We start from the raw sequence: 27,507 nt of genomic DNA, 5'->3' as shown, positions 1-27,507 counted from the left end.
CCAAAATTGTTTTCTTTTTCTACTTTTTTCCAAAGGGACATTTTAAAAGAAATATATATTTTCTTTATACTGTATAAGTAGAATTTTTAGCGAAGATTTCATTTTGGCATTATTAGCGAGGGTGCTGACATAGCTAAAATTGAATATCACTAAAATTTAATTGCGTATTATTTGTAATAGCTTCTTTAGTTAGCATTTTAAAATCGCTAAAATTACTTCTCGCTAAAATTAAACACCAGTTTTTTTTAGAAGAAATCGCTAAATTTGCGTCTCGCTAAAATTTCAACTTATACTGTATATTCTCGATCCCACGTATAAAGTATTAAACAGACTTAGACAGCATTTTAAATTAAGGTGCCTTTATTTTGTTCATGGACTGTAGAAATATCCGTTTTTGTTATATGCGAGTTTTTAAACATGAGTCACAGCAGAAAATATCCTCTGTCGACTGGGTTGTTTGATTTTTCTTTTTTTTCAATCTCGAGAACTTGTTGTTAAACAAAACGAATATAGCCGTTTAGTGTCGGTTTTTATTTCCCAATAAAATCCTTACTTAAGATATATATTCTCAAATAATTAAGAAATCAATTCTTAAGTAACAAAGAAATTGAAGCAGCATGAAATCCGTATAACATGATGTATATTATTGCATGAAAATATTCAAGACGTTTATTTCCTGATAGAAATCTACACATCGACTAAATGAAACCAACATTTTATAATCTTTCTGTACAAAAACAATTGATAAAACTACATGTATTGGCATAATATTGACAGAAATTAATAAACTCAAAGGCAAAACTCAATGTTTTACAACGATCAAACATGAGTTGAATAAGAATGGATACAATTTAGCTTCTCATTTCTGGGTACTTTTTGATAATTTTGGTTTCAACTTTGTTCAATGAATTCAATGCCTACTTCAAAACAATAAATATTATTTTATAAGACAATTTTATATACATATCTAGAAAATTCAAACAGTACTTGTAATCTCCAATGCTTGTTCGGATCTAATATGACTGGTTTGATCATCAATAATTAATTTTTTTTAAAGGAACCCAGATTTCCATTGTATGCTCTATAAAAAGATGTAAACAGTTCATTTTATTGTTCCCGAACGGTACTATGACATCCATAATAAGGAATATTACGTAAGGTCTAATTAAAGAGTAGCACTCCATTCCTTGATAGTAATAAAGAAGATGCCCTGAAGGAGCTGAGGCCCATTACTTTTAAGGAATGGAGCGCTAGGAGTATATAAACCCGCGTAAAATCTACTTTTCTATATGCTTGTATTTTAATGCTTGTTAATAGATAATAAAAGATATTGATACGATGAACTGTAAATATATATTACATTTTTGTCGTATTCAAATTATATATAAAGTAAGGCTAGAAAAGTGTAGTGAAGTTAAAATATTCTTAGCCAATTTCCAACAGCTTCGATAGCTGAGTGAAATGGTACCCGACTCAAAAGGTCAGGGTATCGAGTTCGATTCCCACGATGGGATCAATTCTTAATTATTTTCTTAATGTGAAAACGACCTGAATAAAATTTTCTAAGTTCTTTCCTCGGTAAAGGCACGGGGGAAAATACAAACATAACAAATTCTGTTTTCAACGTAATATGCAACTCTCCATTCCTGAAAAAAATGGAGCGCGTAAAAAAAGAGTGACATCACAGGTGGTTTTTACTAAAGTTTCATTAGTTCTTCTTTTTAAATATTTTTTCCTCACTTTCATTGCTTTTACTATTGTCTTTTCAAGAAGAAATTCACATATTTTATAGTTGACGGCTGAGTTTTTCATCTTTTAGCGATGCTTGGAACAATCTGTAATAAACTCCATGGACGTAACACATGACATTCTATCTCAGTCTTCTGAGGGACATGATTTCTTGTTTTAATGATCCATTACTAAGTCTAAGTATTGCCTGTTAAAACAAAAACTTTTATGTAAAATTATAAACTTAAAGATATTGTATGCAAACGTCTTTTAAAGTTGTTGCAGTAAATTTGGGTTTGTTAGAAAATCTTAAACCGGTCAATTTATTAACAGCTACTTTATTCATTTAATCAATAAAAATGTATTCTTTTAAACAATACATATTAAATAAAAATATATCTGGTATGACTTTTGTGCACCGAATCGAAAACAAAACATCTAGTGGAATATTGAGCCCCTAATAAATCAAACCCTTAACCCATCATTGCTAAAGCAAAATTTAACACATAAAGAATAATACGTTTACCGGTTGATAGAAACATCTTAAGATTTTCATTAAATATTTAGTGATATAATTCATGTGTTTCATTTGTTCATAAACTGTTTATATTTTTAGTAAAGTAAATAAGGCAGGAATTAAAACAACAGTTGTAATCTAGCGTTTGTCAAATCGCTTATCCCTATCCTTAACCCTTATCGTGAAAAATAATTAAATATTGACGGAAAATTAAACAAGGACTGATATTTCACCTGAGAAAGATCTTTCCATTTTAGATCAAAGTCATCCTTCTGCAAGACATTGGTTGTCTGAGTTTTATGTTCCACCTCATTCCTATATATTCGTATTCTTTCTACGTCATCAGTTAAGAGCTTCTGTCCTATTTCAGGTTTCTTCCCCCAGCCATTGGTTGGTGGAAGGAGGTTTGGCCCATAGTTTCTCAACAACTTGTACATTGTGGTTACATCAAATGTGGAGGAAGTGGGAATCGATTTATCAGCTATGTGGACATTTCAAAGAAAAATCAATATAATTTAATTTATGAAAAGAACTTAAAAGTCAAATCACAGAAATCTGTTTTATTAAATATGCATGTTTGCTGTATATTCTTATGTATGCTTTTTTCTTTGTTTTGATATCTTTTACATAAGATTATAACTAAATCAGAATTTTTAGCTTCAACGTGCAATTAAAAATCGTAGACTACAGGTACATGTATATAACGCATTGGAGAAGTATTATAGTGACGCTTGTTAGAGTATGAAAAAAGATATATGTGGAAAGAGATCTATACATGTATAAGGTTTTGAAGCTTGTGTCCAATCCTTTGACACCCTGTCAAAAATGTGTACAAAACAGAAAAATGAAGAAAATATCGGGCATCACTACATTTATAGAATACCTGGAAACATCAGAATGCATTGATCTTGATTCATTTTATATTGTCCTCGTTGTAGATTGTCCTTGTTTGAAGTAAGTGTTGTAACCAGGTCTACAGGTGGAAATATTCTGTCAAAATAGAGCTGCAAAGCGTCTCTTCCTATCTTCGTGAGTTTCTCGAAAGACTTGAAATTCATTTTTTTCAATTCCGGTTCGGAGAGACGAGTGCATTCATCTTGATCCATTAGGTCATCCAAATCTGATAAAATATTTATTTTAAACCAATTTTTGGCAAAGAAGTATCCTTATGTTAACTACGACTCACATTGAATATGTGAAACTTATATCTCTGCTACAAAAAATCGTAATCTGGAGGAAAATCATTTAACTTAAGAAAACAAAGTTTTAAGAGAAATTTTTAATGTTTCTTTTTTAAACTCTACCACAATTTACATTTCTTTGAGATACCTGAAATCTCAGCTATAACATCCTCAAAGAAACAAAATATGATAAATATATTTTTATAAATACACATTAACAATGATAACGAAATACGTTTACAATAATTTATGATTATTTGTTCATTAAAAAATAATTCAAAATATCTCGCGTAATATGAATACAATTATTCGACATTTTCAACAATCGCTTTAATTTCGTTTTTTTTTAAAACGTGTATTGAACATATACATAGCAATGTTCATTGCAAAGCATTTACAATTCAACTTACTAGTTTCCAGTAAACAAGAAGAGCTGATTCACTAAGAACGTGATGATTGACCATCCCATGTCTTGGGCACCTTATTTTCCCTTTTTTGTAAATAGCTTTCTCTTCAACAAAGCAGTCATCGTGTTCACGAAACACCTCCTGATTACTGCATTGGTACCCAACAGTGTACATATCAATTTTCTTGTGGAAATTCTCTAAGAGTTCTTGTAATAGCCTTTCAACAGTATCCCGCACATTCAGGGCAACTTCTTTTAAAACGAAGACGTTCGTGGGTTGAAAAATTTGAAGTTGAATTGAGGAATTGTTCACTGCAAGGGCCACAATATGTTCTTTATAAGCAAAACAAGCCACATTTTTGTACAAACAAAGTCCATTGTCTTCTAAAACAGTCCATTCTCCATTGGCTCTAGTCAAGCAAGAAACGATAAGACGAAAGTAGAAAAACCACGGCAAAAATTGGAATCGATAGACTAATACGGATGTTTTGCTTTGTAGAGACAGGAAATATCTTTCTTCTGTTATTCCAAATGCACGCTTGTTCATACAAGGAATGTAGTGTGCATAGTTACCAACAGCTATCAGACCAAGACGCTGCATGTACTGAAGAAGGTTAGTTTTTTCTTGATTCCTGTCCCAAAGATCCATTTGAAAATGTTTACTACTCCATATGCCTGTCAGAAGTTTGTCAAGAATAAAACCACTTTTGTTAAAATTCTCCCAATCAATTGAATTTTCTGCAATGTCCCTGACGTGGTTAGGGTCAGTAATTACGTTCTTGAAGGAATCTACAAACCATTGGATATCAATAATGACTGTTCCAGACAGATTATTTTCATGGTAATACAGAATAATACCGATGTCATGAAAGAATTTTAAAACGTCTCCAATTTGGACATGTTTTTCTTTGTTTTCACCAAAACATTTGTTTAATAAGTCAATGTGCGAAAGCATTCTTCTTTCTCGTCTTCTGTTTTCTCTAACGACAACTTCGCACAGAGCCCAGTCAGTGGGGATAGATTCCTTCCACTTATCTTCTTTGGCAATAGCAACTATACACTTCTCTAGTTCTGATAGTGAATCATTGCAACATACGCCGTCTGTCTGAAATCCCAACACAAAGCACCTCGTTCTGTCCAAGTGTGTCCTCAAATGTTTGTTGAAATGTAGTTGATCCAGAATGCTGTTGTAGAACGTATCAGAATTCTACAAAATATGTTTTACAAAAATAACTTAGTGTTAAAACAATACGCATTTAAATAAAAAAATTTTATCTTCTAATGCGTTTTTTCTAAAGATAGTTTAAACCCCATTAGTCCAATTCAACATTTGATGTAAAAAAGAAAAATAAAAAATTTACCATCACTTTAACGCTTCCAGATGGGTTCCAACAATGATAACAGGTGCATTACTATCACAATAGGTGTGAACAGACTTCAACCAAAACAAGAGGTAGTCTGTGCAAGAAACATTTTGATAGTCAAATGAAAAACAGTCTTCAAAAAGAGAGATGTATCATTCACAACAGTGAAACAAAATTGTTTCTTAATTAATTCATACTTAATGTATACCTTTGTTTAGTAAAAAAAAAAACGTGTTACAAGGACTTTAAGCGTACGTCGGTTTTTATAAGTAAACTTCTCGAAATTTCGTTATCGCGTGTTGCTTGATAATATGCGTATATTGTGTGTGTTATTTTTTCTTGTGGGAAACCAATTCACCAAGTTCGTTGTCCACCAAGAACAGTGTTCACAAAATATTGAGTAGCAAATACAGTGAAACCTGTTTTATCCGAAATGATGTGTGGGAAACAGGATCAATTTCAAACAGGACAGAGTGTCCGATTACCCAGTGTTGAATATTTTTTAGCATTTATTACGATTTGTGTCAAATGGTTTTTCATATCAAACATTATCATTCTACATTATACTAGAGGACAAGTGTATTTTTGTCAATTGAAAGTGTTGCATATTACGCGCATGTTTCTTTGTTGTATAAAGTATGCCGTGTAACATTTCCTTGAGAAACAGTTTTCAGATATTTAGATAGCATAACAAAACCAAGGTAAGTCAATTCAGTGGATGGCTTGGAATAATGTCCTTGTAGAGCCATGATCTCTTTTATCAGAGGAATATTAAAATACTAAATCTGATGTCTCTCAAGCAGAGATTTGTGAGCGGTAGATTATTCTTTTGGTCTTTTTAACCTTGAATCTGTGACTTAAAAACCTGCAGTGGTTTTCTTCTGACAAGGTCGTCTGACAAACAAAGGGTTTAACAACAAAAGGTATTTTCGATCATCATCCTCCTATGTATAGTATTACTCTTGTCTTCTGATCTTGTGGTCTAAAATATACTTTTCAAGGAAATCAGTGTACCGACCTTTAATGTGCCATTAAGATGGTTTCGCTCATGTTGAGACGCTCTGGAGTGATATTTAAAACTGCAATGAGATCAATTTCTAAATCTGCAACTCTAGATCTTACCACTGCACCATGCGAGTGACACAACTTTTATGTATGGGAAGCAAAGTTTACTCAAATATTAATGAGACAGCATCTATGACCAGTTTAAGCCTTGACGTTTGACATTGTGACTACTTAATCCACTATAGTCATTTATTTATCAGGGAAATCAAGTGCAGCAAGTTCTGTGTGTCAAGCAAAGGGTACTCAAAATATTGAGTACTCATTTTAACTACGTTCACTTTGACATTTGCACTTTGACTTGTTTACCAATATCTCCATATCCTTCATTACCACAAATAATAATCTACAGTGACCATTTACTTCTCAATCGAAATCAGTGTACCATGTCTCTCTAGCAAAGGATTCATTAAATATTGTGCAGTCAGTATCTTCAAATCTCCACATTGACCCTTGACTTTTAACCCTGTGACGTAAAAATCATTAGTGATAACCTACTCTTCATGGAATAGAAGTGTTTAAGGTTTGATGTATGTAAACCACAGGGATTTCAAGATATGTAGCAAACATCACTTCATATATTCTCCGATTTACCAATAGAACCGATAAAAAAATGTGAAACAATGTGCCTCTTTTCTCACGGCGGGCATAAAATGATTGGAGAAATATTTGTCTCTTACCTCCATATGTCCAATCAGAAAACATTGTCCCCTCTTGTTCGCACAGCGCTGGGTCGACTTTTTCTCCGAATGATTTTGACATATCTATCACCAGTAAATAGAAAGCTCTTCTGCTGAGATACACCTGATGACAGGCGTAGTAAGCACACTGTCCTCCAAAATCCATGACACTCAACAGTTGCTTTTCTTCCTTCTCTGTTTCTTCTGTCACGGCTAAAATTCGTAGTAATTTAAGAACCATCAGATTATTATCATTATCTTACATATTATATAGAATACACCAATTTTCTTTAAATACTAGATTGTGTTTAAAAAAAGCCATTACTTTTGATATAATATCGAGTTAAACAGTTCAAAATGCAATCCTACCTTGACATATACAAAATCAAAAATATATTAGTCTCATAAAATCAGTAAAACGGAAACTATATTGACGCAGGGTCATACAAAAATTACTGTATCATGATGCAAAGACAAGTTAATTTTGTGTTATGTATTTAATTTTTTCAGTTGTAAACTTTTAGTACCTATAGTGGCCAACATTAAAACATTGAAAGGGAAGGTGGTAATGATTGTACAACTTCAATTTTCACTAAATAGGGATGTTTTTATATGACAAAGTTGAATGGTTCTTGCCTCTTGGGAGGAAGGTTTTCATAGAAAGACATCATAGAAAAAAATTATCAGAATGAGTTTTCTATTAAGGTGAGCTAAAATGTTTTGCAATATATATGTTAGGCAGATTTCATCATCTTTTATAAAGACGTCCATTCGGCATAGAGTAAATGAGACATATCTGCGAAATCATCATATAAACAGAATTCTGTATGTCTACTCAAAAAAGCGAGCTTCACATTTTAGTCGCTTTGGCGCAAACATCATTGCACTAAATAATAATCATCCTTAATAAAACATAAATGTATACAAATACAAGCCCATATTGTGTATCGCTAATTTAGGATTACGTCATTAACTTTCTACCAAAAAATTAGGTTCATAAACCCTCTGCTCTCTCATCTAAACGTTGCTTGTTCCTTTATGATTTTCCAAAAGAAATGTGTTTTTTAAGTAAAATACAAACAATTATTATACCTCTATTGATATACTCGAATTCGATTGGCTGGTAAGAAAACTTTAAAACACAACAATGAATCCAAATGGTACTGTTTACAGCAATAATGACCTAGGAATCATTGCACATTGGATATGATAAACGGTCATTATAATAAATGACCGCTAAAAATGACCTCTCAATCAAAAATTCCTTTTTGAGTGATATTATTATATAAAATAATTATTATTCGAGAAGAACAACAACTTTTAAAATTATGCATGATCTGTTTCGCATTATCATACAGAATACGGTAAAATTTTATCGTTAACGTAAACGGTTTACTAGTTTCAATATATCGTTACAATTCAGTTCAGTGGAATGTAAAAGCGGTCCTCTGTGTTAGATCTTGACTGTGTGGAGGAAATGTTATCGTTAGTTATAACAATGTTTGTCGCTATCAACCAAATTTTGTTTTAATCAGTAAATCATGATGCAAAAACTTGCACGACTTCAGACTTGCAGACGTTAATGTAAGCAGCTACACTACACAGTCCCATCAAAGAAAGAATTAACAACGGTTAGAGATTCATACTTTTCAATATATATATCGGTATAACAAAACAATTGATTATCCCTTGTGAGTTCAACATGGTGAAATAAGGACCCTCGACCTGACCAACTCCATAACCTGCCCTGACCTCGGCCATATTGACCTCAAAAGTGGTAATTAATTGTATATTATAACATAGCTTGCGGGAAGAAATTGGACAAAAGAGACACTTCAACTTGGCAAATTTAATAAGGGAATTATAGAAATTTATGTCATTAAGAGTTATCCTTCTTATCAGAGTCAAATGAATGTACCTTAATGTTAACTATTGAATACGACAATTTTTGTAAACGAATAGTAACATGCCTGTATAAAAAAAGGAAACCTTTCACAAGTGCACGAGGGATAAATATTTTCTACTTGTTTAAATAATTATGTATTTTTTTCCTTAAATCTTAATCTACCTTTTTAAGTTATAACAGTTATCTAAGTCGTTGATAGTTAATAAAAGTAAAGGATTTCTCTATTAATCAATATCAGATAGATAAGAAATCAGTGTTAAATTTTTACATGTAACAGGTAAAATTGAAATTAAAATGTTTAAATTGCTTTTTGCTCTTTAGATTAACTATTTTATTTTGCAAAAAACATTAAATATCGACCACAAGTTAGATGTATTTAAGAGTGCAATTTTAAAGTCCGGGGTTTTTTTTTTGCGAAATTATTAATGGATATCAGTTTTCACTTTAAGACAATTAGGGAAACATAATAACCTGTTAAGAAATATTTGTCTTCCAAAATTTCAAAAATGTCCTCGTGAACTTCTAGGCCTACTGTAGATTGAACCTGTTGTAATTCATCAAGAGATCGCTTCTGTAGTCGTTTAAGCAGGGTAGTTTTTCCTGCACCAGCACAACCAACAATCATAGCACGGGACCTGTGGATCGTTTGTGTCCCTTTCTTTGCACATTCTATGTACCTGCATCTTGCATCGTAGTCCCAATAAAGAATTTCTTCTGGAATATTTACTAAAAAGGAATAATTATTAGATCAGAAACTCTACGAACATATACACTAGTCTAATAGTTAAGACATAACTTTCAGTACAAAAAACATAAATACGCGTAAAATGCCTTTCGTATCGAAGACTTTTTAATAGTAACCAATGTCATTAAATAGTGCGCTTGAAATATTGACAAAAAAGCAGATGAATTTTTAGAAAGTTTCAAATGAATTTCAACAAAATGATTAGAGTATGGCATGACATATTTTGTTTATAAGTAACTTCAAAAAACCAAAATCAAGTGGAATTTCAAGTTTAAGATGTTAAAAAGCTTATTATCAAGATGAGCACAAATTGTGTTGGAGTAGAAACCTAGCTCTTTTCAGATTTGTTTCAGATGAACTTCAATAAATAGCAAGATACAGAAATCACTACATTTATGGTATTTTTTGTCTTCCCTTTTTCGGACTTTGAGTTATAAACATTATTGTTTTCATATTCGGTGACATGGTTTATTTTCTGTAAAAGTATTCAATCATTTTTTTATGCAAACGTTTAATTATTGTTTCTTGTTTTATGTTGGCCTTTATTATTTTACCTACATGTACAGTACATATAACTAACAAGTATTTTTATTCACATTACATCTAGACTAACTTAAATTTGTATTTAAAAAGTCCTCTATTTTTTTTAAAACAAAACATAGATAAAGGGTCATTTTCAAACTAAAGTAATTACTGGTTTTTTATTATTATTATTATAGATATTCAATCTATTATTCTTTTGAAATAGAAAATAAAAAAAATTCTTTCAATGAAGTATTTGTTTTAAAATTTTAAGGGAAACCGACTAGCTTACCAAAGTTATATTTCAATGTATTTTCTAAAAATTTGCTTAATTAGGCTGTAAAGATATATAAATCATGGCCTTTTTATGATATTGATATACAAGTTGCTCTAGATATTTATCACAATTGTAATGTAGTCTTTGAAATTAGCTTCAAATTTAATGGAATCTTGAACCCTCTTTTATTTGTTGCAGAAAGAGGAAAAAAAGAGAATATATTTTTCTGTAATATAGATATTTTTACTATACTATTTTTCAAAGGTGCGTAGGGACGGGACCCCGTGTTCGGATCAAGAGCTCTTTTACTTTTTAAAAAATAAAACAGTTTTGTTTTAGTATCAGAGAGTATGAATTCTCATAAAAGGCTAGTCCTAGCTGAAATTTCAATTGTTCAGCTGTAATACTTTGAGATTATTTCATAGAGAAGTATTTTAAAACTTCTCCTATGTTTTCCATTCACAACCCCGGCTAATAGGAGAGTTTTGCCTCATGTTCCTTCACAACCCCGGCTATCCACATTGAACATGAATATTTCACTTTGATATCATCGAAATATTCAGTCTAACACAAGGCTATACCATTATCAGAAATAACTATATGCAACATAACATGTACAATATGTAAGAAATATGCATAAGAGGTCAGAAAGGAAGTACATTTTTGTATTAAAGAACATTTTTCTCCATTTATGGGGGAATTTTATTCAAAAATGAGAAAGGTTCAAAATGCTTTCATAGATTGCAGAGAGGTACACACTTAACGAGGAAAAGACAAATCTTTTAATCTCTTACAGATTCAATATATAAGGTTTGATTTGCATTGGTACTCCCCCTTCCCCCTTTCTGCACTCTTTGTCGCAGGAAGGTTCAAAGTACAGAATTTCCAACCTTTAGAAGATATCAAAATATACCAGAAAGTTAGATTAATATTTTTACAATGATAAAGTGATGGGTTTTTTTTTCCAAGTGACTTTACATTAAAAAATGGAAAAAAGATATAACAGATCAATCAAAAAAAAACTTACAGGTATCACACACAATACTTTTCATCCAGCTATCTTCCACTGTGGCGTGTCTTAAGATGTCAATTCCAATTTTCCTAGTTAATGTCTCCTCCATCCTATTCGGTATGAACACGCACTTTTCTTGTTTCTCACCTTCATACCCCAAAGTACGGACATAATCAAACAACGAGTCAAAGGACGAGAGTTGGATGTAGTTCTTGTAGTCCTCATCAGATAATAAACAGTTTAGAACAAAGTACCCTATCGCCTGATGACGAATATCCTCTGATTTAAACTCTAGTGTCTTGTTTTCTTTGTTCATTGTAAGTAATTTGTCATTGTGTATCAAATCTTGAATACAAAACGTATAATTAGACATTCCATCGTCAGAGCCATTCAGTGACAGAAAGGTATGTTTTATTTTGTCGACTTTTCCTCCAACAATTTCTCTTCATATAAAATACTGTACTTCTCTGACATTAATATGAGTATAAGTATGCTCCATTTTGACTTGTTAAGAACCAATTTCAGAGACTCTGAAAGTAGATTTGTGCAGTTTGAACGTAATTCAAACAATAAACGCTAAAAACAATTAATATATTTCATTTTTAATATCTGAAAAGACTGTTTAAATGTATAAAATATTAGTATTTAATGTAATGAACCAAACTTTAAAATTCTGATCCTTCATAAATCAAATGAAACTGTTTTATATAAAAAAATTTCGTTTTGTAAAATGTGTAAAATTAATAAGAATGTTATGCCTATAATCACAGTTGCAAAAGTCAACGGGAGAAAAACAAACGTCGCTATTGTGACGTCACATAACGCTGCTTTGACGTCGAACGACATAGGTCCCCCCTTAATTGTAATGACTTAACTTTAACAATACCTATCCTTATTAAATAATATATTACGTATTATTGTGCAATAATTGTTGTTTGGAGATCAGTACGATAATTTAGACACCTGAGGAGTATAATATTCACCGAGCCCGAAGGCGAGCTGGATATTGTTCTTCGAAGGTAGCAAAGTCATCGTATTGATCTCCGAAACTGCAAAAATTGTTTTATAATATGATTCAATGATACAACTCAATACTTGTTTAATGTATTAAGAGAAGTCCTTGCCAATTACAAAGAGAGATGTAGAGTTACAATGTGATTAAACATCACCAGTCGTAATAATTTCATTTTTTTTAAATTTATTTATATTTGCCATGAAAAAAAGATATAATATGTCAGGTCCATTTATATGCTAGAGCTCAAAACATATATGATTATCAGGGAAAACTGACAGATGAAAAAAATGAAAAAAAAATATTAATTAATCCTAATATGTTATGTTCACATAAAACTTTCTGCATCAATTTGGAATTTCCATATCTTAGATCAATGAAGAGAAATAAATTCCTTACATTCACCTCGAAGGTTAAGTGCAGATGGATATAAAGTGGTAATTATTCTACATAGTTGTGTCTCGGCAAATCAGAAGGAATTATTAAATATATATAATAAATTTTCTTGTTAACCTTCCTGGTATCCAGAAAGAATTGAATATGTTGAGAAATATCTTTCCTTTTCTTCATCACAGACACCACTTGACCAATCAGTAGGATGTATGTTTCTCTGCTTACAATGGTTCTTCCAAAATTGGACAAATTCTTCGGATTCTGCTAAGATTCTTTCTGGCACTAATTTGTCATCTGTGACTGTATGATACAGAAAATAAATAATCATATTTCTTTGGTTATAAATATTACTCACCAATAACAATAAATAAAAGGGAAGTAAAGGGAAAATCAATATGTATATTAAAACCAAAAAAACGGCCTAATAATAGGGACGCCATCCACTAAAATAACTGTAACTCCGAGGTATTGCAGAATCTACATGAACATGGGAAAATTTCAACTTTCAACAATTTAAAATATGTTAATATATTACAGAATGTAACATGGCTTCTGCTATGGAAAATGAAGTTTTATTCCCTGTATACATGCATTATGTAAAATTTGATTCCCGATTTAAGATCTTAAAATGTTATCACATGGTCCTTCATTCCAGACGTCCCTGTCTTATGCCCTTTACACTGTTTTGTATTGTTTGATGATTTATTTTGATCGATCACTGTTTGTGATCTTTATTCTTTATATTGAAATAAAAAAAAATGAATGAACACAAATTGGAAGTCTTAGAAAATAAATAATTCCATCAGCATTCTTGATTTTTAAAAAGGATTTTACCCTATACCCCCACATTGTATCAAATATTGTTATCCCTATTTTAATTCTACTGAGGTCCATTTGCTTTGACTCAAACAAATTTAATCTGAAATATCAAAGATTGTATATTAATATCAATAAACGAAGCATTCCTATTTTTGACAAACTACACTTCTTTCATACATTAATATAACAAAAAGTGATCCTTTATTTCAATGATTTGAACAATTTAAAATCTGCATAATAAACATTTATCTTTTTGGTTATCTTCGCTACATGTAGCCAAGGGTTTCTGCTACTCTCCTCGTAATCCCTTGGCATACGGTTTTGATAGAAGTTGTTTGTTTGTTTTTCCTCAGTACACCCGTTCGACCAATCAACAATTGTTTTTTTGTAAATGGGATATTTGCGCTTGGAATACTTCTTGACTTTTTAATCTTGGAATTTAAAAGTGCAAGTAAACAACGATCCGTGAGATAACGTGTATTTTTATGAATAGCTATGGTGTCATCTAACATCTTCTAAATATGTGAATGAGAATCTATTTTGAAGCTTCAGATTTGTACTATAATTTAAAAGAATAAAACTTAACTCAATTATTTCTTTTAATCATTCTTGAAAAAAAAACTTTGATTTAATTTTTATAAACACGTGTCTTTATTTCTGTCGATGACGCAATCTGTGCGTACCAGAGATTAGAGATCACGTGACGGAAGACAATACTGTCCTTATACTTCACCGTATTTTAAGGGTTCATGAGGAAAGTAATGTATCAGAAACTCTTGGCTAGCGAAAATGCTTTATGGTTAATGGTTTTTTTTTAATGTTTAATATGTATTTCTATTGTAAAACATTGACCCTTAATTCTTGTTACACTCTGCCCCATGAAGCATAATTTCCATCATTAGACTGTACATAGTGATCAATATTTGAATTTCCTTTACTCAAGGAAACTCTTTGTTAGCATTGTTTAAGGTACCTACATCGGTACTTGATAAAAAAAGATAAAAAGACGAAAATGTGTAAGTTTACAAACAGACAGACACAAGGACACATGACAACAGTGTGACTTTGATAAAAATTTCAATAAACTAAAGTAACTTTCGCTGTTAAAATTTAAAACATTCCCTATTTAGCTGTTTTAAAGTGACAGTATGGCACATCACTTTAAAATCAGACCTTTTAAAATTTTCCTATAGGATTTGGATTTTTTTTTCAAATTCACATTTATACTCTTTCAGTAAATTATAAGTGTCAAAGGTAAATAATTCTGATTATTTCATTAAAATTATACGGTACATAAATATATACATAGCAACGTGTTCGATATTCCTTATTCCGTGCTATGCACGCATGCGTATAGTTTTCATTAACTAAACAGCATGGTAGGAGAGAGAAGCCCGGTAGGCCTGCTACATTGACAAAGTCGACCAAAACGAAAGCAACAATAGGGCTTGGAATTAAAAAGCAACTTTCTTGACAAATAAAATTAGTTGGATATTGATTTAATAATTGGGTGAAGAAAAGTGGACGGGATCTACGCAACAATCACTGGGCTCGCGAAGGTTCTACCCTACAGGATCGTTGATACATGCTATCATTTCTCGTATCTCCATGGCTTTCAAAGAAAACAATCAGTGTAAACTCAACATAAAAATGCACTTAGGACATACAAAAAATATTGCTATTTGAAGTGCAAATTGTGTTGGAACTGCAGAGAGATATTTTGTTTGAATTGGTGGATTTTCCTTTCCTGTCCCCCAATTCACAAAACATCAACATTTGTACTTAAGGTAAAGATCCATACCATCCTATAGAAATAACGGAACTACAGATTTTGTTGAAACTTTTCAGAATCTTAACTGAGTATTTGTCCTTTCCAGATCAGTGTAAATTTTGGGGTCAACCGGGCCTCCTTTTGAAAGGATTGTTACTAAAAATAGACATTGTCTCGTGAAATAACGGAAATGCTGTAATTAAGATATCTATGCTAGGTTTCTAAATGTAAAAGCAAAAGAATTTTTTAAACATATGAATTATAGAGAAAATATGTTTGTTTAACGGTTTAATTATTTTTTTAATCTGCTGATCCACCTAATATTACTTTCTAGGGCAAATTAAACATATTTAGCTAAAAATTATAAAGTTCATTGTTAGTAAAAATAAATTGCTGCTTGATATTCTAACAACAGATTTCTTTTAAAAATTAACACGTTATTTTCCAATAGTCTCTCTCTTGTATGGCATAAAAACTAAGTGGGGCAGCGGGCATCAAACAAGAAAATTTCACATTTTTATACCAAATTTGCTGAAAAATGATTATTTGAAAAATCTTTTTAACATCTATACTTTTATGATTTGGGTGCAAAAATCGCTTTAAATATTTTAAACTATCGTTAATAGAAAATTAATAAGTATGGTTTAAATTATAAGTTAAATATTTAATACAGAGACGGCCAATAATTCGTTTTCGCGATTTACAGGTATTATATTAATCGGGTTCAATCTTCGGAATATTCTATATACCGTTTTATGTGACGTTGTGACGGAAGTGAAAGAAGAAAACACTTTCAGTTTCAACATTGGTCGTTTGGATGCGATTTATTTGATTAAAAAATGAGAGAAGTGGCACATTTTACTACTTTTTGTGTCTACGTAATACATTTTTCGCTATTCATAGATACAAATAAGTGGTTTGTTTGCCACATCTTTTTAACGTCTGGTTTCTGATCTAAGGAAAAGCTCGGATCTGTCTAAGTAAGGTGCAACGTTGTTTATCATATGTTTTTATCCATGTACAAATAGATAAAATCTATGTAAGCGGAGATGGATATGTTCAGTGTTTCTACTTTGTAATGTCTGATCTAGGTTTTCCGTACCTAGGCTAACTCAAATTCGTTTCATAAATTCTAAACTCCATAGTTGATGACTGGAATTGCATTGAGTGCATCATTACTAAAACTTTGAAAATTAATTAGTAAAATATGAACACATTCTACGGTGACATGTTTGAGTAATCTTATATGCCCATCTGTCTAAACTCAGTCAACATGCTCAGACAAACCCTTACTTTCATATAATGTGAGATGTGAGACACAAGCTTCTTAATACATGTATGAATATTATGGTGATATTATTGAAAATGTGAATCAAGACTAGAAAATTATTGAAAAAGAGAAAGAAATTTAACATTTATTCTATAGATAAGTATGTGGTTACTGTTTATGTTTCTTTAAAATCAATAAGGTTATAAAATGAATTATCTGAAAGAGTTCATAATTAGAAGGGTTAAAGTAGTTCTATACTCGCACTACGTCATTTACGAATAGTAAAACCGGAACCGCGCGTTCTTTTTCCGAGATAAGAGTTTTTAACTATATTGGTTTGAATTTTACTTAGCGTTTTAATTATCCGGTAACGATTTTGCTCGAAGTCGGTCGCGTCAACAAACACATATTGTACAGTTTAACTTAAGGATAAATTAATTAAAAAGAAAAGGCTTGGAACAACTATCGGTTGACAGAAATAATTAGGTAATAAAACGATATTTCTGTGAATGATGCATGTTTTATATGCCGCGTCGAAAACACGGACCATATACATGCTACATCAGAACATGACTGTATCAAACTATCGAGGCGACTATTGTCGGCGGCCAAGTTGAAGCTAATAGTGATAATTTGGAAGAAAAGTAATGACTACGACTTGACTTAGATAATTTATGGATTTTACTAATCAAACATTACAAAATTTACTTTAAATAATAATAATTGCATAAAACACATACCCCCTCCCCCAACCTGCTTACCCACGAATCCCAATGCAAAATTATCTTTTGAATAAGTATTTGACAAATGTTGATTCACTTGCAGCATACTTTGTTACTTTCTGTAACGAAATCATCCAGTTTCTGAGAATCAGTGAATTACTTTCATTTTCATCGTCTCCAATTCAAAGAAAAGTGTGTTTTTATTTTTTTTTTCGAGTAAAATAAGATAAATTTTAGGGTTTTAGGTTTTGGGTGTGTATAATTATTGTTTTAAATAATGTACAAGCTTGTTAATACAAGTATACACTGAAACATTAACAGTATTACAGAAATATGTGGCAATACATTACTTCTGGAAGAAAGAAAATAGGGGGGTACCTTTAGTGTAGAGCTCATACCACGAAAAGTAATGCGTCAACATATAATTTTTTTAAGCTTATTATTTTTCTAAAATATAATTTAGTAAAAATAATGCAAATTTACGAAGTTTGAGTCCATAATTTTTTTTAAATGACCGAGATTGTCCTGAGAAGCATATTTTCTCACATTAAATTTTGATACAATAGGCTAACAAAGTGCATCTATTTATAATAATTCATGCAAAACAATGATATTTTATTGTTTAATAACATGTTTCTACTCTATTTTGGGTATTAAAGTTGAATATTTAGACTTAAATTAATTTATATACAACAAAATCTAGGATAGGTATAATTTCAGTATTTTACATTTCGGGTATATACTCCGATAGGCTATGGCGGAGAAGTGAACATGTTGACATATAATTTTTCTTGTGTCTATCCATTGCTGGGATGTATGTCTATCTTATAAAAGCAGATTTTTAAAGATTGAGCCCATTTAGTGCCGAGTATAGAACTACCTTAAGTTAGTCAAATAAAAAAATTATTTGTTTGAGGTACTCTGACCAAGCTGTCAAAATCACCCTTACACAATAATTTTTTTCAGCACTTATAATTTTTTTTTCTCGTTTTCCATAGTATAATTTTTATAGGATGCTTCTTGATTGAAATTTTCATGGTGGATCTAGGGGAGAGTGTGTGTGTTCCCCTGGAAATGGCAGTTATTAAATGTACATACTAAACCAAGCAGTACAATTCTCTGTCATCCTTGGACTTTCAGTAAGACGTGGTATTCTCGGAACAACAAATAGTTGTTGACAATGATGAGACAACTTAATCCCTTACTTCTTTCTCATATATGTATGGCCACATATATTTCAACAATGAATGAAAGCTGTGTAAATTTTAGAGGCTAATTATATATAACATCAAGAATACCACACCTTACTGTCAGTCCAAAGATAACAGCGAATTGTACTAAAAGTGACCTTGGACCCCTCCTTGGAAATGATCTTTGTAAAATTGGTATGAAAAGTCACCGGTATGATCCTTTAAAAGTCAACGGCTCCCTGAGTAAATAGAATTTTCTATGTTGAAGTGATATTTTGATATGGATCCAGTGAGCATTTGTTCCATGAGTATTGACACAGATTCTCGAACATGTAATTGTCTGAGCTGATGAACATCGAATATTTAAGGTGGGCCCACACTTTTACGGATCCGGTTCTAATATTACACATCAATATAAAATTCTGATTTTCACTTTTCTAACGATATAAATTTTTTTGGGTGATTGAAAATGATTTAGCAAGTAAATATTTGTTTATTATAGTGTTACTGTGCATATGAAGCATTCAATATACATTATTTATGGAAATTAACACTTTGCACTCTGTCTATAAGATCTATATGTCATTTAGTACATACACAGACACAAAATTCTTAATGGCTTTTATGGACCTAAATCTTTTTAATTTTCTTTTAAGCAAACTAACCTGAGATCTATTTTTATTGATTTAGAGCCTATATCATCCATTTAATTTTTACTTTTTAAAAATTTTGCATAGAATAATTCAAAAAATTGATATTCCAAAAATGGGGGTATACGTCTTCAAAAGACTGTTTGTTAAAATTCTCTGGTCAACCATAATAGAGTAGCTGTTTTTGTTAACATTAGATATAATTCTTAATAGTTTTATAGAAAAAATGGCATCTAAACATTTTGGATTTTGAGAATTAAAAAAAATAAAGATATTTTGAGATTTTTTACTGAAAGACATGGACAGATTCAACACCAATTTGTTAATGTTTTGCAGTAAAGATTTCAAATATTCTCTTGGCAAATAAATATTTTTGATCTTCATAAGTTTTAATATAAATTTGATGTGATTTGGTGCATAACTAAGAGAAATATGATATCACACTTTTTTAAATTCAATTTTGGCTGTTGAGTTTTTAGAGGTAAGTGCGCTGAGACATGTTGTATGAAAATTAACCTGCAAAGATATGTCTTTTATGGGTGTTTTAGTAAGGTTAAGACTTGTTCAAGGTATTCAAATTGAAAAATTATCAGTTTGACAGAAAATTCTGAAAGTACGGACCTACCTTAATTAATTTGTATGTATAAATGTATATTAAAAAATAGCTGAGAAATGGTACATGCATTATGAACATGGTGTAGTTTTTAAAAAAAACTCTTTCTGTTGCTCTATGCCTAAAATAAAAACATTTAATCAGGACATCCAAGATGGTTCAATTTGACTTGTACAAGAGTTTAGGCAGTTCAATTATACTTCTTCGAAATTGTTTTCTAACCAAATGAAAAAAATGAATGAATTTTTATCATGCCACATGACACAGCATAAACTCCTAACTCATAAGTTTGGGAAGGACTCTTCATTTATTTGGGGGAAAATGGTTTGATATGAATTTTGCATGCTGGTCCAATACATTATCTGGATTTTTGGAACTGTGTTGCACAGTGCATATTGATGTTAAAATAGATAAATATGTAGGTGTATAATTAAAAAGCTCAATATGATATCAAAAACTATTTATGTAGGAAAAGAAAGATCTTAATAATCACTGGGAAAGTTATGCTTTTTTTTTACAAGTATCTCGATAAACCAAGTTTAACATCAACAAAAAAAAAAACCCTGATATAATTGTCTCCCCTTTCACTGAAAGTGGGGATACTAAATTTAGGTCTGTGCATCTGTCCGTGTGTCTTTCTGTCTGTCTGTAACACTTTCAAGAAGCCTTTGAGCTTTTGCATTGAAATTTTACACAGCAACTCTCTGTGGCTCGAGAGAGACCCTTATTGATTTGGTGAAGGGTCAAGTTAATTATGCAATAAATTCTGTTGAAAAATTGATTTGTTTTTGAAAAACAAAACACTGTCATAACTTTTATGAGACAGTATTAATAATATTTCATTCAAATAAAAAGCAACAATCTTGACAAAAATCCATAAAATCTAAATTGAAACTGGTTATCTTTGTTATGATTAATGCATGATTAAACCATGCACGAACAACCTGATTATATGATTATAACATTGTAAGCACTCGGCTTAACAAACAGAGTTGATTTTGTGAATTGTCTGATTGAAATTTTATCCTTTTCCTTATTCCTTTTTATATCACCCTCTATGATCTCATAGGCATTCCTATTTATCATCTTATACATGTGTTCCCTTCTTTGTTACTGTCATATTGCTATTTGTGGGTTTAAGTCAAACCATCATTACAGTAATCATGGTAATGCATAAAATTGTGATCTAGAAAAGTACACTGGGGATCCACATTATCTTATTAGCTACTGATATCTATCGCTATACTATTCATGGGTGCTTGAAGACAGAAATATCCCCTTCCCCATCCGATATAGACCCCTGGGTCTGTTCGACATATGTTTTTCTAATCTATTATACATATTGTATATACCGTAGATGACAAATATGTAATTTTATCATCAATTTGGAAATTGGCTTTAGCAAACATATTATAAAAAGAGGCCCAAAAGGTTCGAAAATGGTTATGTACTACGTAAAAGCATATACCCAGTAAGCAAACGATAATGACTTTCGACAAGAGAACCATTTATTTGTTACTCAACTTCCAGAGAATCGAACCCAGGACACCTGTCAGTCTTATGACAGGTGCACCAATACACTACCCTAATATACTTTAAGGTTATTGTGCACTATAGCTAGCTTTAAAACAATTTTTTTTTCTAAATTTTCAGCATATGTGTGTATTAAGGAATTTTTTTTGGCAATGTATCAATGTCCTTTCCTACTAAAATGAAATATTCTGTTTGTTTTTTTTTTTTTATCAATAATTATTTTATGTTTCAGTGCAAGGATATACCAAATAACAGAACATTTATATTTGTGCAGTAACTGTTTTATGTATGATATATACATTGTAAAAAAAAGTTTTCCAAATTTTTTTTCAAAATCCCGAGTCAATCCCCTGAGGACGATATTTTAATTCAAACAATCGAGAAGAGAAAAACGACTTTTAAAAATCGGAATATTGAAGCAAAGTAGTTAGGTACCTGAATACTTGAGCCGTACGTGGTTCGAAAATGGTTACGTACTAGGCCTATGTACAAACATGTAAGCAAACGATAATGACTTTCGACAAGAGAACCATTTATTTGTTACTCTGTATTTCTTCAACTTACAGAGACAAAAAACGACCCGATTGTCGAAGTCTTTTAGATATCTTGTACTCGAGACAATGAATCTTCCTTCCATGCCATCTTTGTTGTACTTTCGGTTTGACGAATCATCTAAATTTAAACTCTCCTTCGATCATGCATCCCGGAAAATAACTGAACATCGTATATTTATAAATGCCTTTTATTTGGAAATTAATGTACCTTTTTTTTTACGGTAAGTGAAATCGACGTCAGGCATTTTTGATAGAATAAGCGTCGGGCGCGTTTGACGTAATAACGTCACAAACGAGAATAACGTCACATAACGTTATTTTACGTGGTATGGATCTTTACCTTAATCACGTTTAGTTCGTCTGAATGCAGAATTAAATGTTAAGTGCCATTCTCTGTAATGATTTGAAATTTTATATAGGAGCTGTGGAACGCATAGTCTCAGAATTTCTCCAAACTCTCTGTAATAAAAGACATGGATACCCTAAACTGAAATCAGGCAAATATCAGGCAAATATCGGTTGCTATGTTTTATAGTTACCATGGCAACATGTCTTCAAGTTCGAAAAATAGCATTTTTTTATCATGTTTAGAGCCTCATAATTAACATTTACGGCAAAGCAAATAATTTGCAATGACTGGTTTTTTTTCTCATTTAAAAAATTCAGCGTAGATTCTTTGAATAGAGCGTTGCTATGGAAATAAGCAGAAAATATATGCTTAAAAACCTAAAAAAATATTTTCTTTCCTTGGATACGTACCCTTAAATATAGATTCCCAAAACTTTTATGATTGATACATGTATTTATTAACAACTTGACTTTTAATTTTGACTATCATCCAATCTTTAAGTGGATGCAAGAAGTTGGCACACATGGTTTAATACTGATTCAAAGTTCACAAAATCGAATATTTTCCCTTTTTGGTAACCATAGCAACAGTGTTGTTTTATTCATCAAATTTTATCAATATTTGATATTTAACTTCAGTTCTAACAAATGAGTACTTTTCAAGCTCAGTCCTTTAATTTGTTTTTGATTAAATGGCAATTTAATTCTTAATTCTTAATGCAGGGAAAAATAATTCACTTTAAAGCACTGGTACTTTGTTTCCAAGGTAACACTGCAAAGTAGCAATTATACCCAATTTTTCTTATGGTTTTGGTCTTGCATGGTCCTAAGGATGCATATTTGCCAGTCTTGAATTTTCATGCTTCTCCTCAGGACAGTAGCATTAACCCAATCTTGGTTACTAGTTTTGCATGGTTACACTGTGTTACCATGGCACACCATAAAAGTTATTTGTAGAATAATATTGCATTTACTTATATACTTAAGGTCAAACATTTTCATTGTTTTTCCTTAAGTCGCTGAGTTTGAGCATGTAATACGTACCATTCGTACAAACGGAGTGTTTTGAGCATATTTCAGCATTTTAAATGTATTCCAAATGTACCCTTGGTTACCACTAATTTAGAGATATATTCTAAACAGTTTCTTTACAGTATTAGTGAGATAAAGGTGTCATGTTTTTGTGAGAATTGTTTCTTTGCTTTTTCTAGTTTTTGTTAAGCCACAGTCAAGATTTAAAGTGGCTGAAAATCTCGATTTTTTCAAACGTTTCCGGCTGTTGACATAGCAAACGAGAGACGTAGCAACGAAATTTTGTTTGATATTTGTTTCTGGTCTCAAGTACTAAGCATGGGTGAAGTTTCATCAAAATCGGTGACCATGCGTGGCAACGAAGTTTAAGTGGTTACAGAAAATGGCTATTAACTATTATTTACTGGAGAGTTATGATATTTTGATTCTGAGAATTGCTTTTACCTAATATTGCAATTAATTGTAAGCCCTTCGAGGCTACATTGTATGCGTGCCATTTTAGAATTCACATGGTACAAGTAAACAGACCTAAATTGTACGACCTTTGAATTTCCGGCAGATTAAGATTACGTTAATTTTGTATGAGGAAAGAATATTTATTTTTCTCAAAATGCTTACTTCAACTTTTTACCTTGTTCCTTAATGATATATTGGGTAAATTTGAATAAAAAGCACACGATTTGCAGCCATATATTATCGCATTAATGTTTAATGAAGACATCTGTCAAAAAAGACCATGGAAAAGTGAAACATAATAATAAATCGAAACAAATATGGAATGATTTCAAAATTCTGTGTGAGTTATTGGTGTGTATATCGCGCAGACTGGTCACATAGGAATGTGTGTGTGTGTGTGTGTGTGAGTGTGTGTGTGTGTGTGTGTGTGTGTGTGTGTGTGTGTGTGTGCGTGCGTGCATGTGCGCTTGTTCGCGTGTGCACGTGTGCACATGTGCGTGCGCGTGTGCGCGCGTGTGTGAGAGAGGGTTTGTGTGTGTGCGTGTGAGGGTGATTGTACATATATATATTTTTTAAAATAATCTTCTCTGCTCCTGGGTATCAAACAAACTATCGACATACATACATGTAGTTATGATGAGGAAAGTTACTACTTCAAAAATTGCAATTTTCATGTTCCCAGAGTCAGGGGTTCTGGTGTTAAGGTGAGTCTATTTAAATTATGTACTGAAAATGCATAAATTCTTTGAAAATCTAATCTTCTTCTACTCCTCAGTATTAAACAGACTGGCCACATATAAAGCTATAATGATCAAGAGTGCCTATTCAAAAATGACAAATTTCATGGCCCTAGTTTCATGGGTTCTGGTGTTAGGACAGGTCTATTTGAATTATATATTGAAAAAGCGTAAACTCTTTGAAAATCATCTCCTCTGGTTATTGAGCAATGATCTGCATGTGGCTATACAGCTAAAAGCACTTTTTAAACTCACATAATTTTTCGCACAAATGAAAGTAACATTTTTCTTGCAATAAAACTTAAAATTATCGAGTTTCAGAACGAGACATAACCCCTATATTATCAAATATTTCATGTTCAAAATCATTATCTTAAGTTGTTAAAAACAATGTTCTAAAAGAGAATTTGAATATAAATTTTATGATGTTAAATGTGTATGATTCCATCAAAGGTATTTACAAATTAATTAATCGACTTTCTTTGATACAATTTGGTTTAAATGTTTAGATTGACTTCTTAAAGGAGAGTATTTTTCTAGATACTCTAAACATTTTCCATACTTGTCTTGGTTTTGTCGAAATGCTGCGCCAAAAAATGACAAGTCTTCATAAAGAAAGGATCGGTTATTAAAGTATTGTGTATCTTTCAACATAGTAAATTGTAAATATTGAAAAGAAAATTCATTCAGATTTATAGTCTGAAACTTAAAAATTTTGCGTTGAAAGGTATCTTTCATGATGCTAAATTTCAGGAAGTTAACATAAAAAATGCCATCTTTTTAACATGGAAAACAGTCAACAGATCAGAAAGACTTCTATCACCTCGCGCCTTAGTGTCATGTTAATGTACAGAAAATGCAGAAGTTACATGATCTGCACTTTTTCTGTATTAAGGCAAAAAGGTATGCTTTAAAATGAACGTATACAAAGACGGTTGCATTTGACGAGAAACCATGGGAAAACTATTTGGAAACTTTCATAATATATATAATCTAAGCGCATATAAAAATCCTACCAACTATTATGTGTGAACTATGTTTAAAATTAAATTATAAATCAGTGTTAAAATACAGTTTGTTGTCATGTTACACAATTTTGCATTATAACAATGTGACCTTAATTTGCGCAAAAAACCATGTGAGTTTAAAAAGTGCGTTGAGCTGTATAGGTATGATTGACAAGGGAGCATTTCCAAGAATCAAGTGGGAGATCTAATTTTATACTGAAAATGCTTTGGAATCTGCTCCGTAGTGATCATTTAGGTCCATGGACCTCTCGTTATTAACTAAATTTGTTTAATCTAAAGCTTTGTTAATTATAATATCTACTAAGAACCACGTTATAGTATTTTGATAATTGATTGATTTTTGAGATGTTCATCTTCCTTGATACTTGCTACACAATGTAAAAGCTTACAATTAATCATCGACTCTCTATTTTATTATCTATAGCATATGATGAGAAGACAGCATAAGTAATTGCAAAAAATAAGGAAGCTACGGTATTCATCATTTTCAAAAAGTATACGGACTGTTAAAAACTGTTCATATGGTGTATTTGTAATTCACTCTTGTTTGAAACTATCAAAGTCATTGTGGATTTAAAGAGAGTTCAAAGAAGAAGGGGGTCCCTGGAAAAATTTATGCAATTTATCCTTTAGCTATTTTAATTGCACTCGTCTGTTTAAATCAATATGCCTAATCAACTGAACTGTTGGAAAATAGTCAAATTTTATCATATACTAGTATATGTTGCAGATTTAAGTGTAATTACTTTTTGTAACATGTAGCTTTACATATATAACTGAAGGATACCTACATACTGTAATAATTTCTACAAGGTCCACCCTCTCCTCCATCATCAGTTTCAATAATGATATAGATCTACTGTCTTGTGGACTTGAAATATCACGGTTAATGATAGGGTCATACTTCATATACCAATATAAGGCGTCCTTGGAGGCCACGTCTATAAAGAAGTCTTGGTCTACGTCACTCAGTAAACAATTCTCTTTGTAAGATTGAATTGTCACAAGTAGACGTGTTCGTATTCCATCAGTCCCATGTCCTCCAGCTCCTCCACTGTCTTCCTCACATTAATGTCTCCCATAGTTACGTCATCATCATACAGCTGGATTAGACCCTCATCATCACGACACAGACACAGGGTGTAGAGAACGACAAGCTGATTCCTTGTTAAATCTGATAACAGATCTGTAAGAAACATGCTAGTAATTATCTCTGATATCAGTATCAAGCACAAAAAAGTAAAAAAAAAAAACACAAGATTTAAATTAAACAATACAAACAATATTTCAATATTTCATATCTGACAAAACTTTAAGATGGTGTTTTAACCAAAACATTGAATTTTAATGAAAAGAACTTGAAATCAGTGCTCAAAGGTTAAATTTCATTTCAAAACTGATGCTCACCAATGTCGTACTCAGTACTAGTATCATCAGAAATGTTGCTTCCTGTATCATCAGAAATATCGCTTTTTGTTTCAGCAAAGGTGTTCCTATCCAATCGTTTTCTTTTACTGTCCTATTGATGAAATACTAGTTCAATTGGAAGAGACTTGATAGAATAATGTGAGTTATCTTAAACATCCAATCATTAAGATTCTGTCTCATGATATAAGAAAAATGGATTGAAAAAAGTGTTTCATCATTTTAGCAAATGTTGAAGAGCAAAAATTTTGCTGTTAATTTAAAACAAAATTGTACATTTTATTGTGAATTATTGCATAAAAAATATTACACTTGCAACATCCTCCGTCGCTCCTTCACAATTTCTTTTCTCCGCCATCATTAACTTTGATATATACGGTCAAATATTATGTCAACAAGATACATCTAAAAAGAAAATAAAAACGTATATGTAGGACTGTTTGTTTTACAATCAAAATCATTTCAACGCATTATTCATTTATTTTTAAGTCATCTGTCATAATATCCGTTGTTACACTTTGAACATGTTCATAAAATTACAGGTACTTAATTGT

At 31.4% G+C, this 27,507-nt stretch overlaps 2 protein-coding genes across 2 annotated transcripts in view; both read right to left on the bottom strand.

Annotated features, from left to right (window-relative positions):
* Positions 1-27,507, bottom strand: part of LOC134249457 (probable serine/threonine-protein kinase pats1) — a 101,968-nt gene that overhangs the window by 73,188 nt on the left and 1,273 nt on the right. Inside the window, exons 2-8 of the mRNA XM_062731809.1 lie at positions 27,264-27,358; positions 26,936-27,047; positions 26,320-26,714; positions 12,926-13,105; positions 11,416-11,930; positions 9,316-9,570; positions 6,939-7,151 (exon numbers count right to left, since the gene is read on the bottom strand). Of these exons, the coding sequence (XP_062587793.1) occupies positions 6,939-7,151; positions 9,316-9,570; positions 11,416-11,773 (826 nt within the window). The 5' untranslated portion in view covers positions 11,774-11,930; positions 12,926-13,105; positions 26,320-26,714; positions 26,936-27,047; positions 27,264-27,358. The remainder of the gene's footprint in view (positions 1-6,938; positions 7,152-9,315; positions 9,571-11,415; positions 11,931-12,925; positions 13,106-26,319; positions 26,715-26,935; positions 27,048-27,263; positions 27,359-27,507) is intronic.
* On the bottom strand, positions 537-5,042 carry LOC134249456 (uncharacterized). Its single transcript, XM_062731807.1, has 5 exons — positions 3,837-5,042; positions 3,575-3,596; positions 3,129-3,365; positions 2,479-2,726; positions 537-1,936 (listed from the first exon to the last, which is right to left on the bottom strand). The coding sequence occupies exons 1-5, from the start codon at positions 4,785-4,787 to the stop codon at positions 1,871-1,873; spliced, it is 1,524 nt and encodes a 507-aa protein (XP_062587791.1). The 5' UTR covers positions 4,788-5,042; the 3' UTR covers positions 537-1,870.

This window comes from Saccostrea cucullata, unplaced genomic scaffold, assembly GCF_032062105.1.
Source record: "Saccostrea cucullata isolate Sc308-1 unplaced genomic scaffold, CSIRO_AGI_Scuc_v1 ctg4183, whole genome shotgun sequence".
Taxonomy (NCBI): Eukaryota; Metazoa; Mollusca; class Bivalvia; order Ostreida; family Ostreidae; genus Saccostrea; species Saccostrea cuccullata.
Note: the sequence above shows the minus strand (reverse complement) of the source record. Positions and strands in the feature narration are given on the sequence as shown.

Bases quoted from the DNA above. Each gene is read 5' to 3' on its own strand.
- LOC134249456 (XM_062731807.1), bottom strand. From the start codon at position 4,787: ATGCTTTCGCACATTGACTTATTAAACAAATGTTTTGGTGAAAACAAA. The intron at 3,597-3,836 runs GTAAGTTGAATT...TGTTTCTTTGAG, and splicing joins TTCTTGTTTACTGGAAACTA to GATGTTATAGCTGAGATTTC. The intron at 1,937-2,478 runs GTGAAATATCAG...TTGTTTTAACAG, and splicing joins AATGGAAAGATCTTTCTCAG to GCAATACTTAGACTTAGTAA.